The 27,703-nt window shown below is 37.5% G+C and overlaps 1 protein-coding gene and 1 long non-coding RNA gene across 4 annotated transcripts; both read right to left on the bottom strand.

The window, feature by feature from the left end:
- Positions 1 to 10,263: 10,263 nt before the first annotated feature.
- Positions 10,264 to 12,432, bottom strand: LOC120434471. Of its 3 annotated transcripts, none has more exons than XR_005609108.1 (6): positions 12,406 to 12,432; positions 11,833 to 12,305; positions 11,591 to 11,715; positions 10,950 to 11,139; positions 10,746 to 10,846; positions 10,264 to 10,605 (listed from the first exon to the last, which is right to left on the bottom strand). It is a non-coding gene; the product is annotated as an uncharacterized LOC120434471 (long non-coding RNA). The 3 variants fall into 3 exon arrangements; XR_005609109.1 differs by having other exon boundaries at positions 10,264 to 10,588; XR_005609110.1 differs by having other exon boundaries at positions 10,950 to 11,126.
- Positions 12,433 to 16,317: 3,885 nt separating this feature from the next.
- On the bottom strand, positions 16,318 to 27,072 carry LOC120434140. The gene is made up of 6 exons (XM_039601699.1): positions 27,018 to 27,072; positions 21,750 to 22,049; positions 21,384 to 21,668; positions 20,205 to 20,291; positions 18,477 to 18,526; positions 16,318 to 18,078 (listed from the first exon to the last, which is right to left on the bottom strand). Exons 1-6 carry the CDS (start codon positions 27,070 to 27,072, stop codon positions 17,857 to 17,859), a joined length of 999 nt encoding a protein of 332 aa, XP_039457633.1. The 3' UTR covers positions 16,318 to 17,856.
- Positions 27,073 to 27,703: the final 631 nt, after the last annotated feature.

Here is a 27,703-nt window from a genome sequence, read left to right as displayed (position 1 = left end):
TTTACCACTGCAGCAAATATTTAACTGATCAGTAGAGTATTAAATGACATATCAACACGTTCTCACTCCCAGCTCGTCAAATGTGTGACGCATGGTCAGGCTCCCTCTGCTTCACTTATCGACGCGCAGGGTACCCCCCTCGCGTCGAGAATTGACGTGCAGGGTCCTCCTATTGAATACTATACTGATCCCTAAACGTTGTTTATTGACGACAAGAGATTTCCGCGGAAGAGCCTGTTGTTCGTATATTTATATATTTCCGAAATCACATTGTAGTGACGTGTACTGAACACAATATATTATATAATGTAAACAACTACCTGAGAAACAGCAGATACAGCAGATAAATTAATTATAGGCTATTACTTTTGCATTTATGGAGGGAGAGGTGTATGCTGGGTAATGGCACAGCTAGCGACTGGGTGACTTTATTCACCTGCTTCGCTGTTATCAGTCCATACAATGGGCGTTATTAGCACAAATCAGTCCCATATATATGGGCCATCCACCTGCTAGATTGTTCAGAAGCTTGTTCTCATCCATCCAGATGGAGGATCACTAACAGGAGCGTGGGAAGACTCCAGAATCCACTCTGGCTGGAACCGTGGATACAGCAGTGTTACAGGTAAGACCATTTAAACGGACAGCATTTATAGAATGACTATTAAAATTCAGCGAGTGTCAATAATGTTAATGTGGTTATGTTAGTAATACAGCGAAGTGCTAATATAACAGCTTTAAGATGCATTTGTAGATATTATTACGTGTTTTACCGTCTTTATGGTGCTAGCTTAAAGTTAGGGTGTAAATGTTAGCTTATATTGTAGTAAAGCTGTTACTGTTTAAACGATGTTAGCACAGAAATATTAGCTTCTGTCATGACTGATAAAGTTACTAGTTAATAAAGTTTCCAGTAAAGTGATTAATCGCAGCCACAGATTGACAGTAAATATGCCGATTAGCTTCAATGCATCTGTAATAAATATGTGCAAGTTTCAGTGCTTCGTTTAAACTGTATGATACTTATACTGACCCAGGGTCAGTGTAAAATACAATCCTAGCTGTGTGAACAAAGCCTGGCTCCTTTAATCCTGCATGACAAACCTCAGGATGCAGGTTATTATGACTCTTTCCTGCTGGCACACCTGTCACACCTGAGAGTCAGCTAGAAGCTTACAGTGACGTGGACATCATGCAAAGACTGCCAGACTCTGTAATACTGTAAATGATCAGTGACTCAGGTTAACACTAAACTTTAAACAGTACCTCTGTGTCTCTGTGTGTGGTGAACATTTAGGATTGAGTCAGGCTGCATTGACTGTGGGACTTTAATGTGTTAAAAGCAGGTTGAAGACGGCTCAGAAACATTTGACGATTAAAATTTACATTTATTTATTAATTAATTAATTCATGGCTGCTGGTGATTTGTAAAGCCTCTACTCAGCTGTATTTTTGTTACTAATTTATGTTTGTTGTTGTTTAACAAAGATTTCAGAAGAGCAAAGATGAGGACTCCTACTTCATCCTTAATAGTTTAACTGGATTGGAAATCAAAAAAATCCTGATTCTTCTTCCACAGAAGTTTCATTTGTCAGTGTGGGACTGCTGAGTCACCTGAAGAAGTCATTTCATTCTCCACGATGTTGATTTACAGAAATGTTTCACAGGAACTGATTCCTCCCAAAGGGTGAACTAGTGTGTTTCCATAGATTATCTCTGTATGAATGTACTTCTTAAATGAAGGCAAGTGTTTGTCCTTTTTTGTTCCTCAGGTACAGTACGTGATATTAAGCGGTCATTACTGGGGGAAGACAAGAAGCAGACGTACTTCCAAGAGGGAGCTGCAGTGAGGACACAGCCTGGTCACTGAGATCAGAGGTCAGAATCTGAAACAGCTCAGGTTTATATTCTAGGGTTATAAAAAATTCAAATGTATTTATAGAGAAACCTTTAAATAATATTTCAAATAATAGTCATAATTATGATTATTATTAGAAATATCAAACATCTAAGTGGATTTTCTGTTACACGTATTGTCTTAGCCCTGCGATAACTAGCAGCCTGTCTTTGTCCCGTATCAGCTGGGATAGGCTTCATCCTCCCGCAACCCTGAATTGGATACATGAATTGTACTGAATTGTATCCCAATTATGTAATCTGATCTTTTACAAACTCAAGATATCCAATCAAAATGTAAGTAATAATGATAAAAATGAGAAAGCAGAAATAAGTGTGACATGAATGTAAATGTGTGAGCTGACATAGAGGACAGCTACATGTAGTCTGAAAAACCTTTGTTGTCAAGTTTGTAGGTCCATCAGCACAAGACATTCTTACATAGAAGAGTCTGTTAAAGTCTCTAACTCAGTGAAGCATTATTGGTCCAGTCTGTTTGGATAAATATAGTAAGCTGATGTTTGTCCATTTATTGACATATTTTCTTAAGCGCTTGTCCAGTTCAGGATCACAGTGGAGCTGCAGCTGGATGTGTTCAGTAAAGAAACCTTACAAAAGTTAACATAAACCTGCATCTCTGTACGTTGTTGTCCACAGGATGAGAAAATCAAACTGGAAGACTGTGGAACATGTTAATAAATGTTTGTGTTTATGCCTGTGTCTTTCACAGGAGGCGCTGAAAGGTTTCCTAATAGTTCCTGGTGAATCAAAGCAGGACCATAAAGGTTGCTGGACTGCATGATGGCCTTACCCTGAGCAGTCATCCTGTTAAAGGACCAACCAGTTAGAAGCTGTTTTCAAAGTAGCTGAGCAGATTTCATCTCAAGTAAGCGATTAACTGTTTGTTCATTTGTTCTGCCACTTAAAGAGCATTTAAGGACGTCTTTTGAGTGTCCAGTTGAATTAATTCTACTGGCTCTCATGGTCATTTGTGATTATGGACATATTTTTCATGTTTTCAACCATTTAGTAAATTCTATCTTACAGTCTGAGAAATGACAGTGTTGATATTCAGCACGAAGAGAAAAAGCTCACTTGTTTGAATTTATTTACAATCATAGTTTTTATAAATTCTGACTGTAAACAGCTTTTACAGCTTTGATATTGTTTGACACTCGATATCAGGTGATGGTATCTAATATAAAGGTTTCTATGTCCCAATGAGCCATTTACACTGACCAGTTCAGTTTAACTGTAACACATTCATTATTTAGATCCAACGTTTCTAAGAGAAATAACTGAATGTAAAAATGGCAGCCCTCAGGCCAGGTTTAATTGATAGAGATATATGCATGCATTATGAAATTTATGTATCCCAGAACATTTTTATTCATCTAGTCCTGGCAGACCCACCCCTTCCTCCCAAGTTAACTGCAACCCAAAAGAACTAGTGGGGTATTTACACACTCACAACCAGTGTGGGGTAGAAAGAGCCACCAAAACCTGTCAGCCTGCACAGCTACAGATGTGCTAAAGCTATAAGACTTAGAAGCTCTGTTTATGGAGAAACCTTCTAAGCCTAACAGGGGACAGGTACTCCTGCCCAATTAACATGATATAACCCCACATACAGCCCAGCCATAAAGTGAACCAAGTCATTTGGTTAAAGACAGCATGGGACCAAATGCATGTAACCAGCCTGCACCAACCTGACATTTCTTCCTCCTGAATTAAATGAATGAATGCATGAAAGTTAAATGACTATCAACCTAAAGCCACTAGTTCCCACACTGGAGTTCCTGTGTTAACTGTACTGAGCTTGTATCAACAGTTGTAACAGGCTAAGCTACGTGAGACACTGCATTGAACGATTGTTTCTATCTTAATGGTTTCAGCTCAGATGTTCTGCTTTTTCCTTTCAGTAGATCAAAGCAGCTCATGCTCTGTCTGCTTCCATTTTGATGGCAAGAAGAAGAAGAAGGAGAAGAATGCTTCAGCGAAGTGGCGTTCATGGTCTCAGTGGACAGTCATGGTCACACACTGCATGTGGTTTTAAAAGCAACATGTCTGTTCACCACAACAATGGAGATGTGTAATATCAGTGCAGCTACGGTTTGTTCTTGAACATCAGTTCTGTTTTCTACTTTGACCACTTAGACCAAAAAAGTGTTGTTTTCAGATTCTTTCTTTTAAATCTGTAAAGCACCTGTTCATTTTTTATTACAATTAGTTTCACATAAATGTTAGTGTTTTCTTTATGGTCTTTTAATGCTTACACTAGACTGTACACGTCTACATTAGAGACATTTCTGTTACCTATTTATGAGAGTGGGCTGCTTTACTACAATTTGGAAATGGATGCAAAATCGTGCTATTGTTTGTTTTTAATATGATTCAATTCAATTCAATAAAACTTTATTGATCCTGAAGGTTGACCCGAGGAAATTTGGGTTAAGGCCAACACAGGACGTGTCTGACTAAGCAAAGATTAATCTGATCCCATTTCTACCTGTCTCTACTGTTTCAACTGTAACTGTCAGGATATATATTTATTCCAGCTCACAGGACAAAGGAATGACTCAGACTTGTCAAATGTTCTTTGACTTGATACACAATTTGAAGTTCACAATTTTCTTACAAATAAAACTTTAATGACAAACATGAACAGCTGTGGTTATTTCTGAGACATGATTTTTTTGAATGTGTTCATATTTAGACAGTGTGCATTTGTATGCTGAAACTGTAATGGTGAACCTGAGGTGATGGTCAACAGAAGGCAAACATATATAAATAGAAAACAATACTGAAGTAATGTCTTTACCCTCTGCAGCGTGTGGACGCTGTGCACACAATCACCTTAATCACTGTAGTAAACATGCACCGCTAGCTCACGTGACTGACTGTCTCCATGGTTACATCGTATATTGTTAGCTATGTAAACAGCTTCCAAAGATGCCGCCATAGCTCTCTGCAGCTGTAACACTTTCATGCTTTACAAATCATTTCACGTTTTTGATAGTTATGAAGACAGAATATGTTTTTAAAGTCATGCTAGGCTGTTGCTATGGTGGTTGCTGTGGACTAGGGTGGACCGCGCGTCCGATTCCTGTTGTTAGCTGTCCGCCGTAGGAAGGCTGCGTTCCGTTTAGAAGTAGCGACAGTCTGCAGTAACTCGAACTCAAACCCCGCTTTGTTCTGTAATTAAAGGGCTTTTACAGCCGTTCATGACACACACGCACACACATAAAGCACTTTGCCTCACTATGACAATGCAACTTTACTAAAACCTTTAAAGTATCTGATATAGGATAGAAAAATGAAGCAACCAGAGATTTAATGATGAAGACTCTGGGTTCTGTAGTTCACGTTTTACAGTCCTGAATGACTCTCTGCACATCCATATAATTTATTGAAGAGGAGTTTAAAATGCACTTTAAATTTACACTGTTGCTGTTTAATTTTTACATTGTTACTGTGTTATGTCATGAATAAGGTTCACCTGCTGGGGTTTGATGGATCAGCTGGACAATACAGTCAAAGACAGACTTCATTCATCATATGCAAGAATCCTAGTTGGATTTTTGTTTTCACTCATATTTTAGAACCAAATATTGAAAACAACTGTGACAGACTGGATACCTGGTCAGGGTGTACATTACCTTTCACTCAAGCATCCCAGGACAGAGCCCTGCCCCACCATGAGCCTGGGTGGATACGTGGTTATAATATAAAATGACTGATACTGAATATTACGGTGGCCCTGAAGTGCAAACCACAAAAACAAATCACAAAACGCACAACAAATTGAAAAGCGCAAAAACAAATTGAAAAGCGCAAAAACAAATCACAAAACGCACAACAAATTGAAAAGCGCAAAAACCAATTCACTTAACGCAAAAACAAATTGAAAAGCGCAAAACCAAAAACCAAACCGGAAGAGGTAGGTACCAATGCTGCAACAACAGGCATCACTGATTGGATGATGGATCCGGTAGCCTTTTGAACCGGAAGTTGTTCTGTTCGGAAGTTTGGTGACTGCTCTACCAACTTTTTTCCACAACTTGGACAAAACATGTTGGCTGTATCCCAATTCAGGGTCTGCAGCCTTAAAGGCTGCATTAAAAGGCCGATTCCGTCACAGCGGCGCGCCGAAGGCTGTCCCAATTCAAAGGCTGCTCGAAATGCGGCCCTCAAATTCGGCCTTCATTTCACTGAATTTTAAGGCTGTGGCGGTGTAGACTTCGTGGCCCAACATATCCCACAATTTATAGCGCGGCAGTCACTGTGGATAATTTTGCCGCAGACGGCAGAAGCGTAGCGGCCGAAGAGTAAACTGTTAAACGTAAGTACTGAATATGATGTCACTTTTTTTATGTGCAAATGTTTAATAATGAGGAACATTAAAACACTACTGTTGGCCACATGTCGGCAAAGTTATTTGCCATTAGCGATGTTTGTACTTTCAGCGTTTACTTTGTTTTAAAGCATTTAAAATATAATAATACAATAGTTGACCTTAATCTTACAGAGAATGTGATGATTTTATGGATAATTAAAGTCAGTCATATATCCACAAACACAACAAGCTGAAAGTCAGTGATGCTGCTCGGTTTGCAGTCCTGAATATGACGGCACAAGCAGGATTCACTGCACTGTTAATGTTAGCTATGTTATATTGCTGCCTCTGTTCGGTGGTGTCGAGCCAAACGGACTTTAACGTGTGTTTGAACGAGCTGACGGTTCACTCGTTAAGCTGAAAGAAAGATGCTTTAATCACAGGAGTCACACATGTGTCCACTGGACCATCTGGGAACTCTTCTTGTTTAGCACTCATAATAACACAAACACTAAATCCTCCTTCTCTTGTGCTGTTTTGTAGCAGTGTATACACCTGAGACTGTCACCTGTCTGTCTGTCCTGCACTCTCTCTCTGTTTCTTTCTCTCTGATTGTGGAATAAAAGTATGAACATGTATTTATAACTTACACTTGTGTTTGAATCCTGCAGCTTATCACACATTTGATTTCCATGTGTGACAACTGCAAGTGTCCAGAGTGAGGACAGACTGAGGGACCCACTGCTGCACATCATCTGTGAGGCTTTGCACCCCTGATGATCCACCAGGACAAACTCAGCAGTGTGTGAGGAAGAGGAGGAGGAAGAGCCAGCAGCAGCTGACAGATGGGGAGAATAGACAGACTGTTCCTGTTTGTGAAGGACTGCTAGAAACATTTAAAATAACTAATTGTCTGTGCTGAATCAGTCTTATTAGATAATGTTCAGATAATTTGATCATTCCAGTGTTTTCAGTGTGGGAGAAAGTACTCAGAGCCTTCAAGTTACACACTATGAAAGGCAGCAACAAGTTTAATATTCAGAAACCTAAAGTATGTATCAGCAGCTGAATGGAGCTAAAAATAAATGTTTGTTTCAGTTCTATGAAGCTTTGAGTATTTTGGATTAGTAGCACTGCTGTGTTTGTTGCATCATATTGCTGTAATTGTTTATATGCTTTATATATTCTGAGGTAAGTTGATCTATAGTGTTACATCATATTCTATAAGGATGTTATGTGTTTGTATACTTTCTGCCCAGTTTGACCCATTTAGCAGAAGTCAGCCTGTTTAAGGCTCTGATATCTATTCTGTATGACTTAAAGCAGTTATGACATGGTCTGATTTTCTCACCCAATAAAGGGATATTTAATATATCAGTCTACTCTTCATTCTATCAGACAGTTATCACAGCTCGTACATTTTCTTTTTACACATATATGTAAGCATTGAGCCAAATTTAGTAATGCCAACATATTACACGGACAATATTTGTCTCTTATATATAATACATCTACATATACACTGTCAAAGATACTTGTCTTTGAGTGAAGATTTAAGGTGATAGGACATATAAATAACTGCAACTTGAATCTTTACTGAAGCTCAGTGTTAGACACAGAGTTCACTCACATGAATTTCACTCACATGTGCTGTACCAGTGTACCTGCACATGTGATGTGACAATAGAAGTGATTTGATTTGAGAGTTCAAACTCACTGCTGTAATAACTTATGATTAATATAATAACTATGATATTGGCCATATCATATTTACACTGATTTTAGTCTCATGAACAACATTAGCTAATTGTTATTTACTAGCTAATCTTAAATGACTGTTCAGTACAGATATGAAGGCCAGCAATCATATTTTACAGTCCTGTGGTCTCAGCCTCAGATACGTATTAAATCACACAAAGCTCGTGTAGAAACAAACACACGAACAAAATATGTTCTCCTTCATTTCCGTCAAAGCTGTATGAAACGTTTCCAGCGGTTGGTGTTATGGTTGCTAGGCAACCTGGGCAGCGCGACGGAGGCTAGACCGTCCCATTTCACAAGCCTCGCACTTCCGGCCTTAGCGTTTTTAAGTACGCGGCCCTTGAGGATCGTTGAGGCTGCGTACTTTAAGGCTGCAGACCCTGAATTGGGATACAGCCGTTGACTGCTCTTTTTCTCATAACCACGTTCGGCAGAACAACTTCCGGTTCAAAAGGCTACCGGATCCATCATCCAATCAGTGATGCCTGTTGTTGCAGCATTGGTACCTACCTCTTCCGGTTTGGTTTTTTTTTTTTGCGTTTTGTGATTTGTTTTTGCGCTTTTCAATTTGTTTTTGCGTTAAGTGAATTTGTTTTTGCGCTTTTCAATTTGTTTTTGCGTTTTGTGATTTGTTGTTGCGCTTTTCAATTTGTTGTGCGTTTTGTGATTTGTTTTTGCGCTTTTCAATTTGTTTTTGCGCTTTTCAATTTGTTGTGCGTTTTGTGATTTGTTGTTGCGCTTTTCAATTTGTTTTTGCGCTTTGTGATTTGTTTTGCGCTTTTCAATTTGTTTTTTTTGCGTTTTGTGATTTGTTGTTGCGCTTTTCAATTTGTTGTGCGTTTTGTGATTTGTTTTTGCGCTTTTCAATTTGTTTTTGCGCTTTTCAATTTGTTGTGCGTTTTGTGATTTGTTTTTGTGGTTTGCACTTCAGGGCCACCGTAAATTTGTTTTTGCGCTTTTCAATTTGTTTTTGCGTTAAGTGAATTTGTTTTTGCGCTTTTCAATTTGTTTTTGCGTTAAGTGATTTGTTGTTGCGCTTTTCAATTTGTTTTTGCGTTAAGTGAATTTGTTTTTGCGCTTTTCAATTTGTTTTTGCGTTAAGTGATTTGTTTTTGCGCTTTTCAATTTGTTGTGCGTTTTGTGATTTGTTTTTGCGCTTTTCAATTTGTTTTTGCGTTAGTGAATTTGTTTTTGCGCTTTTCAATTTGTTTTGCGCTTTTCAATTTGTTGTGCGTTTTGTGATTTGTTTTTGTGGTTTGCACTTCAGGGCCACCGTAGTAATATGAATATTTCATGAAAATCAAATTATAATATGAATTCCTAGGTGTTTGTTATATCCAGCAAGAGATTGATTACATATGTCTGAATTGCTAACCCTAACCCTAGCTCAACAGACCACAGTGCCCTGGACTGTCAGTATTATTACATGCTGTGAACATAAGTAGCTTTGATCACAGTTTATGTTGTAAAAGAGAAGGAATATTGAAAAAAAGATCGACATTGTGATATTATTTCTTCCAAATTGACCAGAAACATGCTTATCAGACTCTCACAGCACAGGATCAGACTCACTGTGCATGATGGCTCAGGCCAGTAATGTTTGTTAGATTGTCAGTTGTTTAGTGCTTCTGTACAGTTAGGGTCACCGTCTCTGTGTCAGTATAATTAATATGCAGAAAACACTAAAAGCTGATTGTCTTCCAATATTCTAGCATAATTAAAAAACTTTGACTTTGTTAGTACATATTGTTACAGTCCTAATGCCAATATGATTCTTCATAACTCCTGCTTTGAAATACTGAACTTTAAAATTGACCTGATGAAAGATAATTTACAGTGGCAGTCTGTCAGGATAATTCTGACTGTAAAATCACTGTATTAATCTGAATCCTTCTGAAATGTGCTGTGAATGAATGCTGATGCAACTCACTGTGGGAAAGCTGTTAATAAAATGAATCTGTGACACATGCAACACATTCACAGAGGAAGAGGACACAAAGGGAGGACACGCAGAGACTGTGTTAAAGTCAGAAATCCAAATCTTTAGTCAAAAACAGGCAGCGGTTACAAACAGGAAGACAAGCAGTCCATCAAACAGTCTACAGGGTCAAACATACAGAGAATTCAAACAACAGTAAAAATAACTGGACACTGGAAAAACTTAAAGCAATGTGAGACGTAATTAAAGGAAGCAGCGTAGTATATTCACTGAATTACAAAATTACAAAAGAGAAAACGACAATTTCTAAGGATTATTTTCTTAATAATTGCGGGTAGACTGTGGCTGGTAAAGATGGAAACATACAGAATGTAAACTGTGTGAGTTTGGTGAACTTTGTTAGTAACAAATGAGGTAAAAAACAAAACAGACAAAACACAGAAAGAGGCTCTCAGTATTCATGAATAATTAGAAAGCATCTAAACATTCTGATTTTTACAGTCTTAGTTCCGCTCGCTGTCATCATTAAAATCATCATGATCAATGGCGAGGTCCTGAGGTGGGCGGGGCCGTCTCTGGTGATGTCACCATGAAGGAACAGCGTCTGGCACGTGTTGGTGAAACATCCCAGTACACTGGTGTAGTTTCCTCTCCAGCTGTTCGACATTTGACACTTCAACATTAAGGGAAGAAGAAGAAACAGTGTTAGGTCAGGTGACCACATGGTTTCTAAAATAACTGACAGGAAGTAACCAGGCTGTTAGAAATGGATATCATGTTTTAAAGTTACTGTAGTTAGGTAACTCTACTTACCAAAAGCAGAGCTGCTGAATGTTGCAGGAACTGATCATGTGTGGTGGTCATTCAGTGCTGCTCCTGCAGGTTAGACAGTCCAATAGTGATATCCTGCCCATCTGAGAGTTTGAAAACACACATGCAAAGATTTAATTGTATTACAGTCAAAGTTGGATGTTCGTTTTGTCCTTTAAAAATGTTTGTGTATTTGAAAGCACTAACATTTAAGGATGACTCTGATCGTCTCTCTCTAAGAGTATCTCCTTTAAAGGGGAGACAAGTGTATCCACTGATCAACAAGTCAAGGTGGTGAGATGGACTCGTGCCCTTTGTGACTCTGCTAGTTCTTCTGAGGAAACACCACCGTCTCTCCACACCGTCACCATCTGTGAGCACAAACTGCTGCTCTGCTCTGTCAGCATGTAGGAAATCACATATCACACACACAAGGGTGAAGAAACATTAGAGCTCAACTTTGGATACTTTAGATCAAAACTAGCTCTTAGTTTCAGCAATCAGACAAACAATGATACCAAACTGATTCTGTATGAATACAATATGGTATTTTCAATACAGGTGTCAAATTAATGTATAAAAACTAATACAGATATATGTATATATATTTTTGATTAATTAGTTTGCTAAATTAGAATACACATATATTTTATTTAACAATTGCAACTGAAAGAAATTAAATATTGAACCAAAATATATTGTCACATTCTGCATTCTCAAATACAAATTTCACAAAGTAAATTTTTGATTAACAGAAAAATATGAATTACAAAAATAATTGTATATTATTAAAATATTATGCAACCGTGACCAAAGTCAGAATCATCATTACAGTATTGTGGACTTACTGCTTGCCTAATAGTGATAAACTTCAGGGGAGATCATGATGTCAGAAAACTGTAAACAACACTCTGAAGTGTCAAGCTTCTTTTCTTGTTTCTGTGACCTCAGCATGCTGACAGACCTGAAGTTGCTACAGATTTTAAAAAATGATAATTACAGGGAAGAAACTTCTCTTTTTCATCCATTTAATCAAACATTTGATGCCTCAGCTGTCTCAGTCCTATAGCATTCTGCAACTACAACTAACCTGAGGAGGCTTGGATTTGGCTGCAGGTGCCCCTGTACATCCTTCTCAGCAGCACACATGTGGGTACCATTTAATCACACTTCTTCCTGAGCTTTGCTTCATCACAAGACTAAAGGTGGCATCCCGTGTCACAGTCTTATCATCATCCAATTGGAGAAGAAACATTTATGGTCATCCTGGTTTTGTTTTCTGATCCTGCAAAAGACTGAGGACAACAAAGCCCAGAGAACACGAGATACACAACATCCAACATTCAGACTCAACAGCCTCCATAAATGAAGAGCACCAGGTTGGTCCAGTTATACTAGATATAAGCATAATTCACATTACTGTGTATGAATAATAATCAAGAGACAAACTTTGAAGATGCACAGCATGATGTCCCATCATCAGACTGCAAACAAATATCCACCAGGCTTCTTTGTTGGCAGAGGTGAAGATTCTCCCATCAGGGATCAGTAGCGTGTATTAACCTGTGGTATAAGCAGCAGTCACTGAAATATTACTGTTTCAGATAAGAAATCTGCCACACATAAAAGCCAGGGTGTGAGGGATCTCTACAAACTGACTTACCTCTCTGTTCCTCCAGCTTCAACAAAATCTGACTCTCCAGTCACAGACAAACAAAAACTCCAGCTGGGAGATAGAAAACGCTGCTTGGGTCTTGCTGGATGTTGCTGGTCAGAGTCCACACATTAGCAGAGTGCTGCTTGGTCCCACTGACCCATGTGGACAGCGACTGTGGCGAACTGTTCTGGAAAACAGAAAAGAGAAGTAAAATGACAAAAAGTCAAACAGGATTTCCACAAAGACTCTCTTAGAATCAGCAATCAGAAAATCATTGGTTCATATTACAATTAAATATGACCAGGATCCTTAAATGTAAGCAGTTAAGATCTGATTTGATTTACATCCTTCACACAGCACATTTGTCCAGGCTGACAGGTAAACATAGAATTAATCTCAGGTAACATGACTCATAGTAGAGATTCAGTAAGAAAGATTGCCAGCTCTAATATTATTACCACACCAACAGCTCAGATTTCTAGAAGTATTTAAACAAATGTCAGTCTATCCATTCATTTTCTTCTGAATATTCAATTCAGGTTCACAGTGGGAGGGTGGGGGGGGTGTTGTGGAATTTTGTAAATAAAGTCTGCAACACAGAAAGAGCTGTGATCAAGCTATTTATTACTGCGTGCAGGAGAGCCAACACGCATCAAACATCAAAGTTCACAGTCATGTCAGCTCTGCCACAGAAGTGGTGCTCACACTCCTCTTTGCATTCCAAGGAAGAGGGAGGAAGTTACAAACTGATCATACCACACTTCACGCGTCTCGCAATGAAACATAACAGATCAATGGTTAAGCTGTTTTGTGCCCTTGGCCTTATCAGCACCTGTAAAGGGAGTTGTTTTCTCAAACTGCTGATGCTGAAGTAAGTTCATCTAGTTTTAAAAACTTTCACTGAACAGTCTATAACAGTGTCACAACTAAGCATATGCATAAGCACTTAAATACCTTAAATGAGAATAATAGAAACTTTCTATTAGAGCCTGTCCCAGTAGTCATAGGTAGAGCACACCTGGACAGGTACCAGTCTGTCAGAGGACTAACAGAGAGACAGACATCAGAGTAACAAATCGATTTAAAATTAATGTAAGCTTGCTGCAGCTGTATGTATGAACATGTGTTCCTGTGCTCACAGTCCACCTCTCAGGAACCTGCAGTTCATTTTAAGTCTACTTTAAACAGACCTCACAAAAGGCTGATGTGGCTGGATCAGTAGTCTGATTTAAGTACGATACCTTTGGCCAGGGATTAATCTGGTACATCTCTTCACTGTAATCTTCACGTATTTTCCCCACACCTGAATTAAAAATACTGATAATTACATATAACAGATTCAGCTGATGCAGCCTGACTCAATCTGATTCTAGATGTTCAGCACACACAGAGACACAGAGGGACTGTTTAAAGTTTAGTGTTAACCTGAGCCACTGATCATTTACAGTATTACAGAGTCTGGCAGTCTTTGCATGATGTCCACGTCACTGTAAGCTTCTAGCTGACTCTCAGGTGTGACAGGCGTGACAGCAGGAAAGAGTAATAATAACCTGCATCCTGAGGTTTGTCATGCAGGATTAAAGGAGCCAGGCTTTGTTCACACAGCTAGGATTGTATTTTACACTGACCCTGGGTCAGTATAAGTATCATACAGTTTAAACGAAGCACTGAAACTTGCACATATTTATTACAGATGCATTGAAGCTAATCGAGATATTTACTGTCAATCTGTGGCTGCGATTAATCACTTTACTGGAAACTTTATTAACTAGTAACTTCATCAGTCATGACAGAAGCTAATATTTCTGTCCCAACATCGTTTCAACAGTAACAGCTTTACTACAATATAAGCTAACGTTTACACCCTAACTTTAAGCTAGCACCATAAAGACGGTAAAACACGTAATAATATCTACAAATGCATCTTAAAGCTGTTATATTAGCACTCGCTGTATTACTAACATAACCACATTAACATTATTGACACTCGCTGACTTTTAATAGTCATTTTATAAATGCTGTCCGTTTAAATGGCCTTACCTGTAACACTGCTGTATCCACCAGATTCCAGCCAGAGTGGATTCTGGAGTCTTCCCACGCTCCTGTTAGTGATCCTCCATCTGGATGGATGATAACAACCTTCTGAACAATCTAGCAGGTGGAGATGGCCCATATCTATGGGACTGATTTCTGCTAATAACGCCTGATGGACTCAACATCCGAAGCGGGTCACCGTGTCGCTAGCTGTGCCATTACCCAGCATACACCTCTCCCTCCATAAATGCAATAAACGATACAAAAGTAATGGCCTATAATTAATTTATCTGCTGTATCTGATGTTTCTCAGGTAGTTGTTTACATTATATAATATATTGTGTTCAGTACACGTCACTACAATGTGATTTCGGAAATGTATAAATATACGGACAACAGGCTCTTCCACGGCAATCTCTTGTCGTCAATAAACAACGTTTAGGGAGCTCTATAGTATTCAATAGGAGGACCCTGCACGTCAATTCTCGACGCGAGGGGGGTACCCTGCGCGTCCATAAGTGAAGCAGAGGGAGCCTGACCATACGTCACACATTTGACGAGCTGGGAGTGAGAACGTGTTGGAAGAAGACATTCAAACTCACATTCAAACATGGTCTTTACCGGACTGCCTGTGTCAGATATGAAATCCAAGCAAATAGCTTATGAGACTGCACAAGACATAGAACTGCAACATGTTATGAAAAGCATGTCAAGTGGATGGTCTGTTGGTTCGTGTCCACTCTTCTACCACATTAGAGGGGAACTGAGTGCAGTCAAGGGCTATTGAAACAGGACAAAATCGTCATTCCACAGATAATGAGGCCAGAGATGCTTACCTAAATAGATGAAGAGCATCCCGGAATTGAGAAATGCAAAAGAAGGGCAAGAGAGACAGCCTTTTGGCCTGGGAGGAACAGAGACATTGAGAACATGATAAGAAGGTGTGAGACATGTCAGAAGTATTGCAACAAACAGACCAAAGAATCTATGGTTGTTGATGAAACACCAACAGCGCCATGGTACAAAGTAGGGATGGATTTATTTCATGTTAAAGGCAAAGACTATTTAGTGGTCATTGACTACCACTCTAACTTCCCTGAAATGGCACTGCTTTCAAACTTGTCATCGGCGTGTGTCATAACACATGTAAAATTAAAGATGAAGCAAAAGTCATTTTATAACAGAAGAGCCAAGCAACTTTGACCATTAGCAGTTGAGGACACAGTCAGGATTGAGGACCAAAATGGTTGGAACACCAAGGCTACCGTTCTCGAAGAAGTGGCTCAAAGGTCATTCAGTGTAAGGACTGAAGATGGACAAATCATTCGTCGAAATCGGCAAAGCCTTTTGAAAATACCAGAAGCTTCTTCAGAAGTCACTGAGATCCAAATAAAACCATCTTGCCACGTGACCGGAGTGGCACCGGCATAGACAATTCAAGCAAGCCTGTGCTCAGGAGGTCTGCACGAGAGATCAAGAAACCTGAGAGACTGGACTTGTAAAAAAAAAACAAAAAAAAAAAACCAAACAAAAAAAACCTAATAATAATAACAATCCAAAACAGACAAAACAAAGGTTATGTTTGTGCCATCTGCCATATTGTTTAATGTTTGTTGTTTGACTCACATATGTTTGGTGATGTGTTTATTAAAAAAAAAAAAAAAAAAAAAAAAAGGAGGATGTAATGATCAGCAGCTGTTGCTGTAAGTTAACGTAGTTTCATGCCATACCACAAGGTGGCACTATCTCTTAACATGGGCATGAGCACTAAGAAGTGGTGAGATACAGATGTTCTTCCGGCTAGCTAAGAATGAATAATAAAAGTATGTTGCAGATCATAAAAAGAATCTTTCTTCATAAATAAGGAGACAAACAAAACAATAGTAATAATAAACTCAACTTTAATTCATCTGTAAGAATGTTTTTGTAATTTTAAATTGTTTTAAGGATTTCATCTGTCTTGATGAATTCTCAACCATCCAGGTAAGTAAATCTCCAAACGTTGATTCTGTTTCCACTGAAAACGCTACGTCCAGATGAACAGAATCAACGTTTGGAGATTTCATTTAATAACAGATAACAACAAAAAAATAGTTTTTTCTATAGAAAGCAGTTTTAAAAGTATTAAACCTGCATTATTTTGTATTATTACGTATTTTGGAAATAAAAGATAAAGCCTCTACTGTATCATCTTTTCTTTCAGATAGTGGCACTATTGTTTTTGTTCTGAGGGAAAAGGTATGAAAATAACATAATTAAATTGTAGGACAACTTAGCTTGAAAGGTAGTATAATTTGACACTGGTTTGTTGTTCATTTTCAGCCCCGTCCTTGTACCTGAAACTTTTCAGAGGAAAACTTTTCTTTTCTTTTTGTTTTGCATTGAGTTAAACTACTTGAATCATTCAAGGATAGAAAAGGCATCTAATTCAAGGGATGAACAAGTATTGTGTTGACACATAACTGAAAAACAGGCACAAGCCAGGAACAAAAACATAAATTTTTCATATCTCTTTCAAATTGCTTTTCTATTGTCTCCATCACTGCCACAACTGCACAAAAGCCCATACAGACTATACACTTATGGCTACTGTTTTTTACAACCATGTGACATTTTTTCACAAGTCTGGAAAAATGGCCATTGGTAATGTATTAGAACAGTCTATCAGTATGATTAGGTGTGCTGCACAGTGTGATAAAAGGGATGTTACCTTATCTGCCTTTGAATGGTTTCAAAGTTTAAATGCATCCAAATAAATTGGCATCTCTTTTAAGACTTACATGTACTGTGTTAGTTCATGTATTCTCCTCCTCTTTGAGCCTCTGCCATTTTTACCTGGCTATAAATAGTTTTTCACATTTTCAAGACTGTATAATCTTACAATGTTATATTTTTATTATATTATAAAGTTAAAAACCACAAACGGCATGTCTTTGGACAGTGGGAGGAAGCCGGAGTACCCGGGGAGAGCCCACACAAACACGGGGAGGACATGCAACAGTGCTAACCACCGTCCCCAGTGTAAGTTGGTTAGTGTAATCACACTACAGACTAAATATTGCAGATATTGCACAATAGTCTGTAGGTACATACACTCATTGGTTCTCAGCTGACTAACTTTTTTGTTGGTATGTATGTAAAATCTGTGCCCATTTCATTTTCTCAAAAACAAGATTTTTAAAGAATACAAACTGGGCGAACTATCTCTGTTAATTCAAATTAAAAGTAGCTCGATTTTTTGTCTTAAGCTAGACCACAATATCACTCAGCAGTCAGCCTCTTGTGTCTAAAGTGAGCTACATGTGAGTGAACAGTTTATATGCCTTTTGATTAACATGTTTCTCTCTCGGTCACAGTAACATGAACATCCACATTTTGCACATGTGGTACATCAGTGAACTCTGTTGATCATTATAAATACAGTTATTGGTTTTCTTCAGCTCTGTGTGTTTGTTGTTGGACTGTAGAATTGGGCTTTGCAGCTCTGTCAACCTGAGCATACACCGTCTCTGGCTGAGGGATGTTTTCAGTCTTAGTGGATTTTTGTCCAGTGTGAAACTCCACCAAAGCATAAGTAGATGTTGGAGAAGTACATGATTCATGTCCTGAGGGAGTCTGACTTTGAGTCTGGCCTGGAGTGATCTCCTGGAAATAAACCAAAAGTGCTTTGTTAGGAAAATGAAAAATATTTATCTTACATGTTTACACAATAATAATAACCCAGGAAGAAAATATCACAAACAGTGATGTCTAAATGTGGCAAGAAGAAGCATAAGGTTGGATCTGCATCAGCAAACTAGATGGAACAGTTGGTGTAGAAAGGAGATGGGGTTGATTTTAGAAAGTAGTTTGTGAAACAGTGTTTGCTCATGTATATTGTTGTAGACTAATGAAATTCAGAAGTGTGGATTTCAGTCCAGGTTAAGTTAAATAGGACTTTTCTCAATAATTTAATTACTAATGATTAAACCATTTATTCCTACAGTTTAACCAGCAAAGTGGGAGAGTTTTTCTTCTTTTTTGGGTAAAAAAATTATGCTTACCTCAGGAACCGCATATATAGTATTTTCCTCGTTACCTCTTCTACCTTTACCTGTAAGTCAGTCATAGAAAATATAGGTTGACTTGCTTAAAATTTACATTATTTTATTTCCTTATGAAAGTGTTATATTTAGATCTTCTACAAGGTGATTTTTTTATTACATAAAGAAACGATCTTACTGTAGCCAAACAGAAGTTATATAGTGGACTAATACAATAACATTTATATCGATTTTCTTTGTTAACTCATGCTAGTTACATAGAACGTTTATAAAACCCTGTTCTGTCAGTAGACTGTAAACAGATCAGTCTGCTTAAAAAAAAGAAGAAAAAAAACTCATCCCTCTTTGCAGTCAAAGTGATTTTCATATTTTTACAGCTTTCATTAAGTGTGAAAAAACACGCCTATGGAACCTGTCATAGTCACACATAAAAAAAAACTACAAGAACAGCAGTCATACTATTGTAATGACCACACTGTAACCTCCACATAGTTACGGAATATAGACTACATAGCAATTCAACATTAACCTTTTATCCTCTTATATAATGTTATGACCCAAGATCATGTGGGTCATATGTGTGTGTGTTTGTGTATGACTCCTCCCAACAGAGTATGGCTGTGTGTTTTCTTTCTGCTCTCTCTCAGGTGTGGAGATGGGTGTGTCTTAATGGAAACACAAGACACAAGATGACAGCCACCTGGCCCCGTCTCTCCTGGCCTCCACCACTCAGCAAACAGGCTGTGTTTCCAATTGTTACTTTGAGTGTCTCTGGCTGAAACCAAATTGGTTTATTTGTAAGTATAAGTTGATGTGTGTGTCTGGCGCTACAACATTACTGTTATAAATAGTTGTAAATAGCTTTGTAAAGTAGTATTTTTTTGTACCCGTTTCACTATGAATGTATTGTCCACTGCTGAAGCCTGGTAGGAGTGAGAAGCCTTTTCTGTTCACTCAGTTTTCTCCTGTTTTTCAATCAGAACATTAGTTAAGTAAATTATCTTTTGCTTGACTTTTTTTTTTTTTTTGACAGGGAAGCTTAGAGATTCTTTAGACATTTTTGTTTGTTATTTTGGCATTGCTCACTGCTGACATAAATAAATGGCTGCCTAGCACTTTGGAAAGTACTCAGTTTTTGCTCTTTGCTCTCTGAAATTAACTGAATGTTGACAGACAGTCTGGGAGCTAATTTTGAAGATGGTCACACTCTGATTTGGTGCTCTTTGCTGAAGTCTGGCAGCAACGCTGAGCTCCAAAATTCTGGTGTAAATATCCTATTGAAGGGAATTCTATACTTTAAGATGTACACTGGCACAGCTGGGGACCTTTTTCTCCCTTGTCATTCTTCCTTGTGGTCTTTGACTTTTTTTTTTTTCTTTTAAAGGGGGGAAAGGAAAAAAATTTCCTTCTGGCCACTTCCCCCATCTTTGTTTTATAATTTCCCTGAATTTATTATTATTCATTATTACTTAAGAAAAAAATAATAATATTAAATCACTCATTTCAGAGTGAACCAACACAGTTATAAACACACTCACACAGAACATACACAAAGTAGGTATTTACTGCTGTACTAAAGTATATCTTCATCTGGACTTATCATGGCATTACCTAATCATATGAGGAATGTGTATTTGTATAAAGTGTGTGCTTAAATGCAAAATATAATTTGTGTAGTTTAAGTATCAGCAATTACCTAACAATGCTGAAAAAAACATTGAAACTTACATTTCATGATGACACAAATGATAATGAAGAGAGTCAAAAAGAAGAGAACAGAAGTCGAAGCTGCAATTATGGTGGCTCCACTGGGAACTGTAATGAAAGCAAAATATTACATCACAAAAAATCTGACCAGGTTCAGTACTAGGATTTCTTTGGAAAAAAAAAAGATTTATTACAGCAACAAATATTTTACTGATCACCACAGTATTACATTACATGTGACAGTTTGCTTACACAAGTTCTTTAAAAAGGCAATACAGATTTTTTGACAGCCATTCACAGTTATCATAGTTAATGCCACCAAGTACGGCTGGGCCATATCATACCGTTCACAGTAATTCCAGTATAATGTCAGGCAATGATAAGAAAATGAAATGTTGCGATAGAATATGGGTAAAATGCGCATGCGCAGTGCCTTTTTTTTATACACAAATGGTAGAAAAAGCATGGCGACGACGGAGAATGAGAAGGGGGGGGGGAAGCGGATGGTTCAATGAAAGAGATGAACCAGAATTGGTTTGTAAAAATGCTGCAACTTCAGTGGTGTGGAACTGGTTTGGCTTTCGTCCGTCAGATACAAACCAAAGCATAATTTTTGGTACCGCATGCAAGCGGGCCGTCGTTATTACCGTGTTTTTCAGAAAATAAGTCGCTCTTAAAATCCTTTGATTTTCTGAAAAATCGACAGTGCCCCTTATAATCTGGTGCGCCTTATGTATGAATTCTGGTTGTGCTTACTGACCTCGAACTGATTTTATGTGGTACACAGTGCTCGAAAATCTGTCAAAAAAAAGTATGACTTAAGTTTTAGTACAACTTTGCTAAGCTACGAAGCCGCACTGCTTGATGGATTGTCGGAGCATTACGGCTACCGTAGGCAGGAGCCTCGCGGAGTGATACGTACTGTGCTTCAACATAATATCTTTTTAAGTTTTGTGGATATTATACGTGGTTATGCTCAGGATATGTCAGCCAATTTCCACTGGAAATGCCTTTTAGTTAAACTGTCAACAAGGAAGTTGCATAAAAACCAGCTGCTTGTTTAAGTGAAAATACACTGATGAGGGTTTTTTTGGGGGGGGGGTTGGTTTTTTTTGAACATGCAAACACCACACAGCAAGGTTTTCAAAAGGTGGTTATTTCAGTGTTTCATTCATTAATAATTTCTCAATATTTTCTCACCTGTCTTTATGTCACAGTAAGATTTGAGCACCTTCATGGTCTGATTCCAGCTAACTTGGTTGCTGTGATTACAGAAAATTGTGTCTTGATGCAGGTAAACTTTTAGAGAGGAAACATATTTTGTGGTATTCAAATCCTTTTTGTCTGCATGAGAGCAGTGTTGGGCATCACATCTAAAACTACTGCTAATGTTAAAGTCCACTGTTCTGCAGGTCACAGTCAGGTTACAGGAGTCTGAGCTGTTGGACACAAGGTGCACTGTCAGGTCAGCAGGAGTCACTGGATCTGGGGAACAAGGGGTGTCAAAGTATTAAAAACAGGTGTATGATGTATCAAAATTTCAAAATAATGAAAAGAGAAACCTACCTTGAACTATGACCTTGTATTCAGCTACCCTTTGCTCTTGTCCGCTGATTGTTACTGCAGTATAATCTCCACTGTCACTGTGTTGCACACTCTTTAATAGCAAAGAGTAATTTTGTCTAAACAACTCAGCCCTTCCTTCATATTTGTCAAACACAACCGGATCACTATTAAAACCAAGTTTAATTATATAGTCAGTTTTATTAAATTTCCAGAACAAATCAGTCTTTTTGTCCAAATCAACAAATTTCTTTACATCCAGGTGTAAGTCCTTTCCACGCAGCAGAAACATAGACTGGAGACCTAAAAGAACAGAAAAAACAAACATGTCAGTGCTGGCTGTGTGGCAGGCATCCATGTAAAGGGAGAAACATTTCATCACTCATCCAAGACTGAAGAAGTCACTTGGATGAGTGACAAAATGTCTCTAGCACTGAAAGCTCTATATCCAAATAAACAGAATCAACTTCTTGAGTAACTCTATACCACTTCAGAGAGAACATACTAGGGATGGACCGATCTGCATTTTGCCTGATAATTATTTTTATCCTCCTGTAATTTTACTGTATAAAGAGCTAAAAGCTCCAAAGTTTCAGGAGTAGTTAGTCGTTATAAGAAGTGTTTGTGAACTAAAAATCAAGAATGTGGGATACTGTTTGTCCGTGATTTGGAGAGCCCTGACAAATTCTGTTAGGGATACCTACCCTGGCACAACACGTGGCTAAACAGTTTCGTGGTTCGAAAAAAAAACCAAATATGAAAAACACTTTTTTACTAATATTTAGCGCGCACAGCTGCTAAAAGCTGTAGTGCCCAGATTACTTACAGCTACTTCCGTGCAGCTGATATAAACTGCGGTAACCTGAACACAGCTTCAACCGTCTGTTTGTTGAAAAATAGTAACGCGACCGCGCCACATTTTGTTGTTAGTAACGGTAATGGCATTGTAACGATAGGAATAGTAATTACTTAGATTACTCGTTACAGAAAAAAGTAACGCCGTTACTTGTAACGCCGTTATTCCCATCACTGGGTATCGGACATTTAAAAAAGTGGTATCGTGCCATCTCTGGAACATACTGCAAAGAAGGACACAACAAAGCACAGAAGGAGATTAACAGATAACTGAAACAAATCAGAGATAATTAGACACAGGAAGTGGAACATAAAACAAAATCAGAGAGACAAGAGTTCACCAAAGTAAAGCCGGAAATAACTAACACTGACCTGGACACTGAAATTGACACATAAGGCAAAACGTGTAGACAAAAGGGAATTAACATCATTTAACAAGGAACCAAGGACTAGAAGCAAAGATAACAAACTCAGAAGCATTAAGAAACAATATCATAGTCATCATACAAGGTTCGAACATAAATCACACATTAAAAACCAAAAGAATATATCATGATTCCAGAAAAACTTAAAAGCCTGAGACCATGATAGAACATCAGAATAGTGAGCATGCAACTGCAATTCTCCTAAATCAAATTTAAATTTTATTATTTATAGAGATATGAATGAATATATCAAACCACCCAAAACATATCTATGCAGGGTTGAGACCAGGAAGCAGAGAGGCAGTCTTACATATCTTTCAGCTGTTTACGTCCTCATTAAATGCCCACCAAGACCCCATCCCCACAGAGACCGTCTTCTCACAGACCACAGAAAATGAACAAAAACAAAATACAAATTACCCTTAAAATTCATAAATAAAAATTATTCAAAATGATTTCAGTTGCACCAAAGAGGAAAACTGTTATGTATGGGTTAATAAATATTCAGTCAAAGTTCATGGTAGTGAATGATTTTAATAATCAAGTCTTACTAACTGCCAAAATCAACAAACCACATCTGAAAAGCAGAATTTCACTCTAGTTTAAACATCAACCAAAGACCAAGACAGAGCTATGAGTTACACTCTTGGCCTCCTATGCACTAACGAATATTTTTTCTGTTTATTATCCACTAGTGCCTCACTCAGAGTATTGATTCTTAGTTTTTTTCTATGATCAGTAAGATAAAATAACATTTCTCATTTGTGGAATAATAAAGGTTTATTCTATTCTATTTATGTTGCCAGCATTTCAACATAATTTAAGGAAGTTATTCCACTTTGATTCTTTTCATTGTTATATGCTGGAAAAATGCAGAGCAGCTAGCAAATCTTTACTCCCACAGACGTCAGTTTTCTTATGCTGGAGCCTCACTGAGTATGACAAGACACTTTGGATTAAGGATTGACTCCTTCATACAATTTAGAAGGAATAACCTAAAAAGCAAGTGGCTTTCCAGCATTGTGGAAGACTATTGTTTGAAAAAAATAATAATGTAATCATTAATATTCAGGTGGAAAAATAAGAAATAATCATTCATTTATTTTCAGCGCTGTAGCCTTGCTGACAAAAAGTCAGAGCTCTGTTGAGCCTTGTATTACTTCTGTAATTAATTTATTTATAAATAAAATGCTACTTATTTTTTAAAAATATTAATCGCAGCCTTCCCATGGCTGTTCAGCAGATTTATTAACTTATGATATATTTTTAGACTGCTTCTCTCCCATTGATCTCCCTGAGCTATAACCTCAGTAATTACTGATTGTTGGACTCCATCCCTACAAACCTGTTCACATAAGTCTTACTATTATTTAATTGCTTCAATTTTGGTTTTGGTTTTTTAAATATGATCAATTCATCTTATTCTATGTTTTCTTTATCACAGGCCTTTGATGTGGCTGCAGTAAACTCATAAAAGTACTTTTCTTGAAGGCTTAGCTAATTAAAGTTTAATTTGTCATCTTTCTTAAAAAATTACAAGTTGGTGTACAACAGCTCTGTGATCATTTGTAGAGATTCATTCTAACAATGTTAACAATAATAAAATTATCACAATATCTTACTACAGATATCAGAATATAGGAATAGGTATTGCTGCACTGGGATCATATTTGTTTTATATGTGAAACCCTGGATTTATTTTCATTGTCATGAAGATGATACACAGTTATTTTTCATCAGTGAAAGCAGATCATATCAGCTAATTAAAAAAAACTCAGTTTTGTCCCTGTAGTTTAAGTATTTGACCAAAAACCTCAGAAAAATGGTGTTTAACCAGATACATACACTGAACAGGATTATTGTGGTCTGAGTGGATTAACCCAGTAATGCACTCATTAAAAAAAAAAAATTACTCCCTTGTTTCATCTATGAGTTATTGCTAAAATAAGAAACATCTTGGGTCATTTTAAATAGTTCATTTGCTCAGGGAAGGTTCCTAAATGAGTGAAGTTACCTGAGTACCTGTGTGGTGGACATAATAAGAATTGAACTGTTCAGTTGCTAAGAAAAGGAGCTTCAGTGCTTTCTTTATTAATTTATTACTTTAGTAAAGGATGCACTGCGATCATCCGTTATGAAATAAGAGGAGAAAATGCCGTCTCATAATTGATAATGATGGACCAGCTGAGCATTCATGAAAACAAATGATTGGACGGTGACGCAAAGTACACAGATTATTCAAACATAACTATAACTCCAATTCAGTTTAATTCCATAACTTGCTAAATCCTATGAATGTTTAATAACAATATGTTAAATGAACACTGGAGTAATAAATTATGCTTTTTGTCCTGTTGTTTTCTTGCACTTTTATGAAAGATCTCTAAAATGAGATTATGATAAACATTAACTGATCAAAGTGTATTTAAGGCTCTATGTAATTCAGTTTGCATCATTATAAATGCATTTTTGCTTCAGATTAGCTGAGATAAGAGATAAATCAAGAGAAGATTGAGACAGTGAGGCAAATTACTGTGATGCCAAAGTCACAGGGTGATACTAACTTTGAGCCATAATTTAAGGAGATTTAAGATCCAGCCCCTACACTTAAGTAATGACCAGCATTCTGGCATAAGCAGCAAAAATTACTGAATAAAACTCTAGCAGACCCGATAAGGATGCGTGAGGGAGAGCGCTCTCTCTGAAAACAGTGAGGTAATTCAGATCAACATAGAATCATTATGTTTTTAAAATGAAGGGTAAACCCTTCTTAGCATAGAGCACTAAGACTGAGACTCTGGTGGAGTTTGTCCCGAGTAGAGCAGCATTATTACAAACTAAGCCACCATAGAAACCTAACAAGCTGACCTGTGCGAAGTGTAGCACCAAAAATTATTTAGCGTTCATGAGCCTGCTGTGTATTAATGAAGATATTATTACTGTGCCTGTTTGACTGGTTATGAATTGGTGGCATAAAAATTAAAAGAACATCTTCTAACAGTCATGGCAGCAAACGTACGGCTGACTCCACTCTGTAATAATTCTAAAAAAAATTTCAAACAGGGCAGCACGGTGGTTAGCAGTGTTGCCACACAGCAAGAAGGTCCTGAGTTCAATTCCACCATCAGTCCGGGGTTTTTCTGTGTGGAGTTTGCATGTTCTCCCTGTGTACTCAGGCTTCCTCCCACAGTCCAATGACATGCAGTTAGTGGGGATAGGTTAACTGATTAATCTAAATTGCCCATAGGTGTGAATGTGAGAGCGAATGGTTGTCTGTGTCTCTATGTGTTAGCCCTGCGACACCCCGCCTCTCGCCCTATGACAGCTGGGATAGGCTCCAGCGCCCTCTGCGACCCTGAACAGGATACGCGGAATCGAATGGATGGATGGATTTTTTTCAAACAGTACAAAGGAAATACCGAAATGTGCAGAAGAAAAAACAGGTATTTCCAACTCTGGTTTCCTCATTGGGTTTTTGCTATGCAGCAGAAGAAATTCATTTGACACATAGATAAATATGATATACATATAATATACACAACATACAGACATACAGATACTGATATGAAACAGAAAAGATTATTTTAATTTTACTTTTGTCATTATTTTATATTTATAGTATTTTATGTATCTATAACCTACAGAGTTATGATTCATTTGTGTTTCTACATCATATTTTAAAGTACATACTACATTTGAACCATTGTATTATTTCAAAGCAATGTTAATACTGAGTAGATTATCCTAGTAAGGCAGTTTTGATATGTTATTGCACCCCCCCCCCATGCCCCATGACAAATGCGAGCAGATATTCACACTACTAAATGAATATCTCAGTAAAAACTGCATTTAACTGCATAATATTAAATTTTATCAGCATCATGACTAAAATAAAGTCATTACTGAACTCAGCATTTTTGTCATTTGATTTGTATTGCTAAAAGGTCTTTAAAAACAACACAGAAACTGTGAAAAAAGAGGAAGTTCTTACCTTGTACTTCTATTATGTAGAACAAAAATAGCGCAAACAGGACTACACGAGTCATGATTCTCTCAACTGAGCAATGAAGGAAGTAGTGTAACGTTTTGTCAAACCACACTTCTGGTTCCTGTCAGCTTCTCTTCTTTTCAATCATTTTAGTTACGTACATCAGATGCCAGAAATGCTATTTATTATTGCCTGTATATGGATTAATAAACTAATTAAAATAAGAGCATATATGTCATATCTAAACACATAGTTGGCAGACTCACAACAGGCTGTGAATAAAATATTATAAAACGTATTTTTCATCCTATTCAGATCCATTAAGCTCATGGATCACTTCATTTCTAACTATTACAATTCAACATTCTCACATTTCAGTACTCACCTGTGATGTATTCATCCTACTGTTCCACTTTTTGTCTGTGATTTCTACACTAAAATAAAATATGGGGATTCAAGAAAGTTATCATGGAAGTGTTCAGTGAACAGTAGGCTACAAGTTTTCTCATAAAGGCAAGTTCCTTTAATGTTTGTGCATATCTGGACACATTAATATTATTAAAGCTAGAGAGACATACAAAAAAAAACTGTTACGGTTTGATTTGTTAAATAATTAATCATCTGTTTTTAACGCTAACAATTTTCAGTGTTTGAGTGCTTTTAGTAGACTCAAAATTTAACACACATTC

This window comes from Oreochromis aureus, linkage group 18 (assembly GCF_013358895.1).
Source record: "Oreochromis aureus strain Israel breed Guangdong linkage group 18, ZZ_aureus, whole genome shotgun sequence".
NCBI classification, from domain to species: Eukaryota; Metazoa; Chordata; class Actinopteri; order Cichliformes; family Cichlidae; genus Oreochromis; species Oreochromis aureus.
This window is presented reverse-complemented; position numbering and strand designations above follow the sequence as displayed.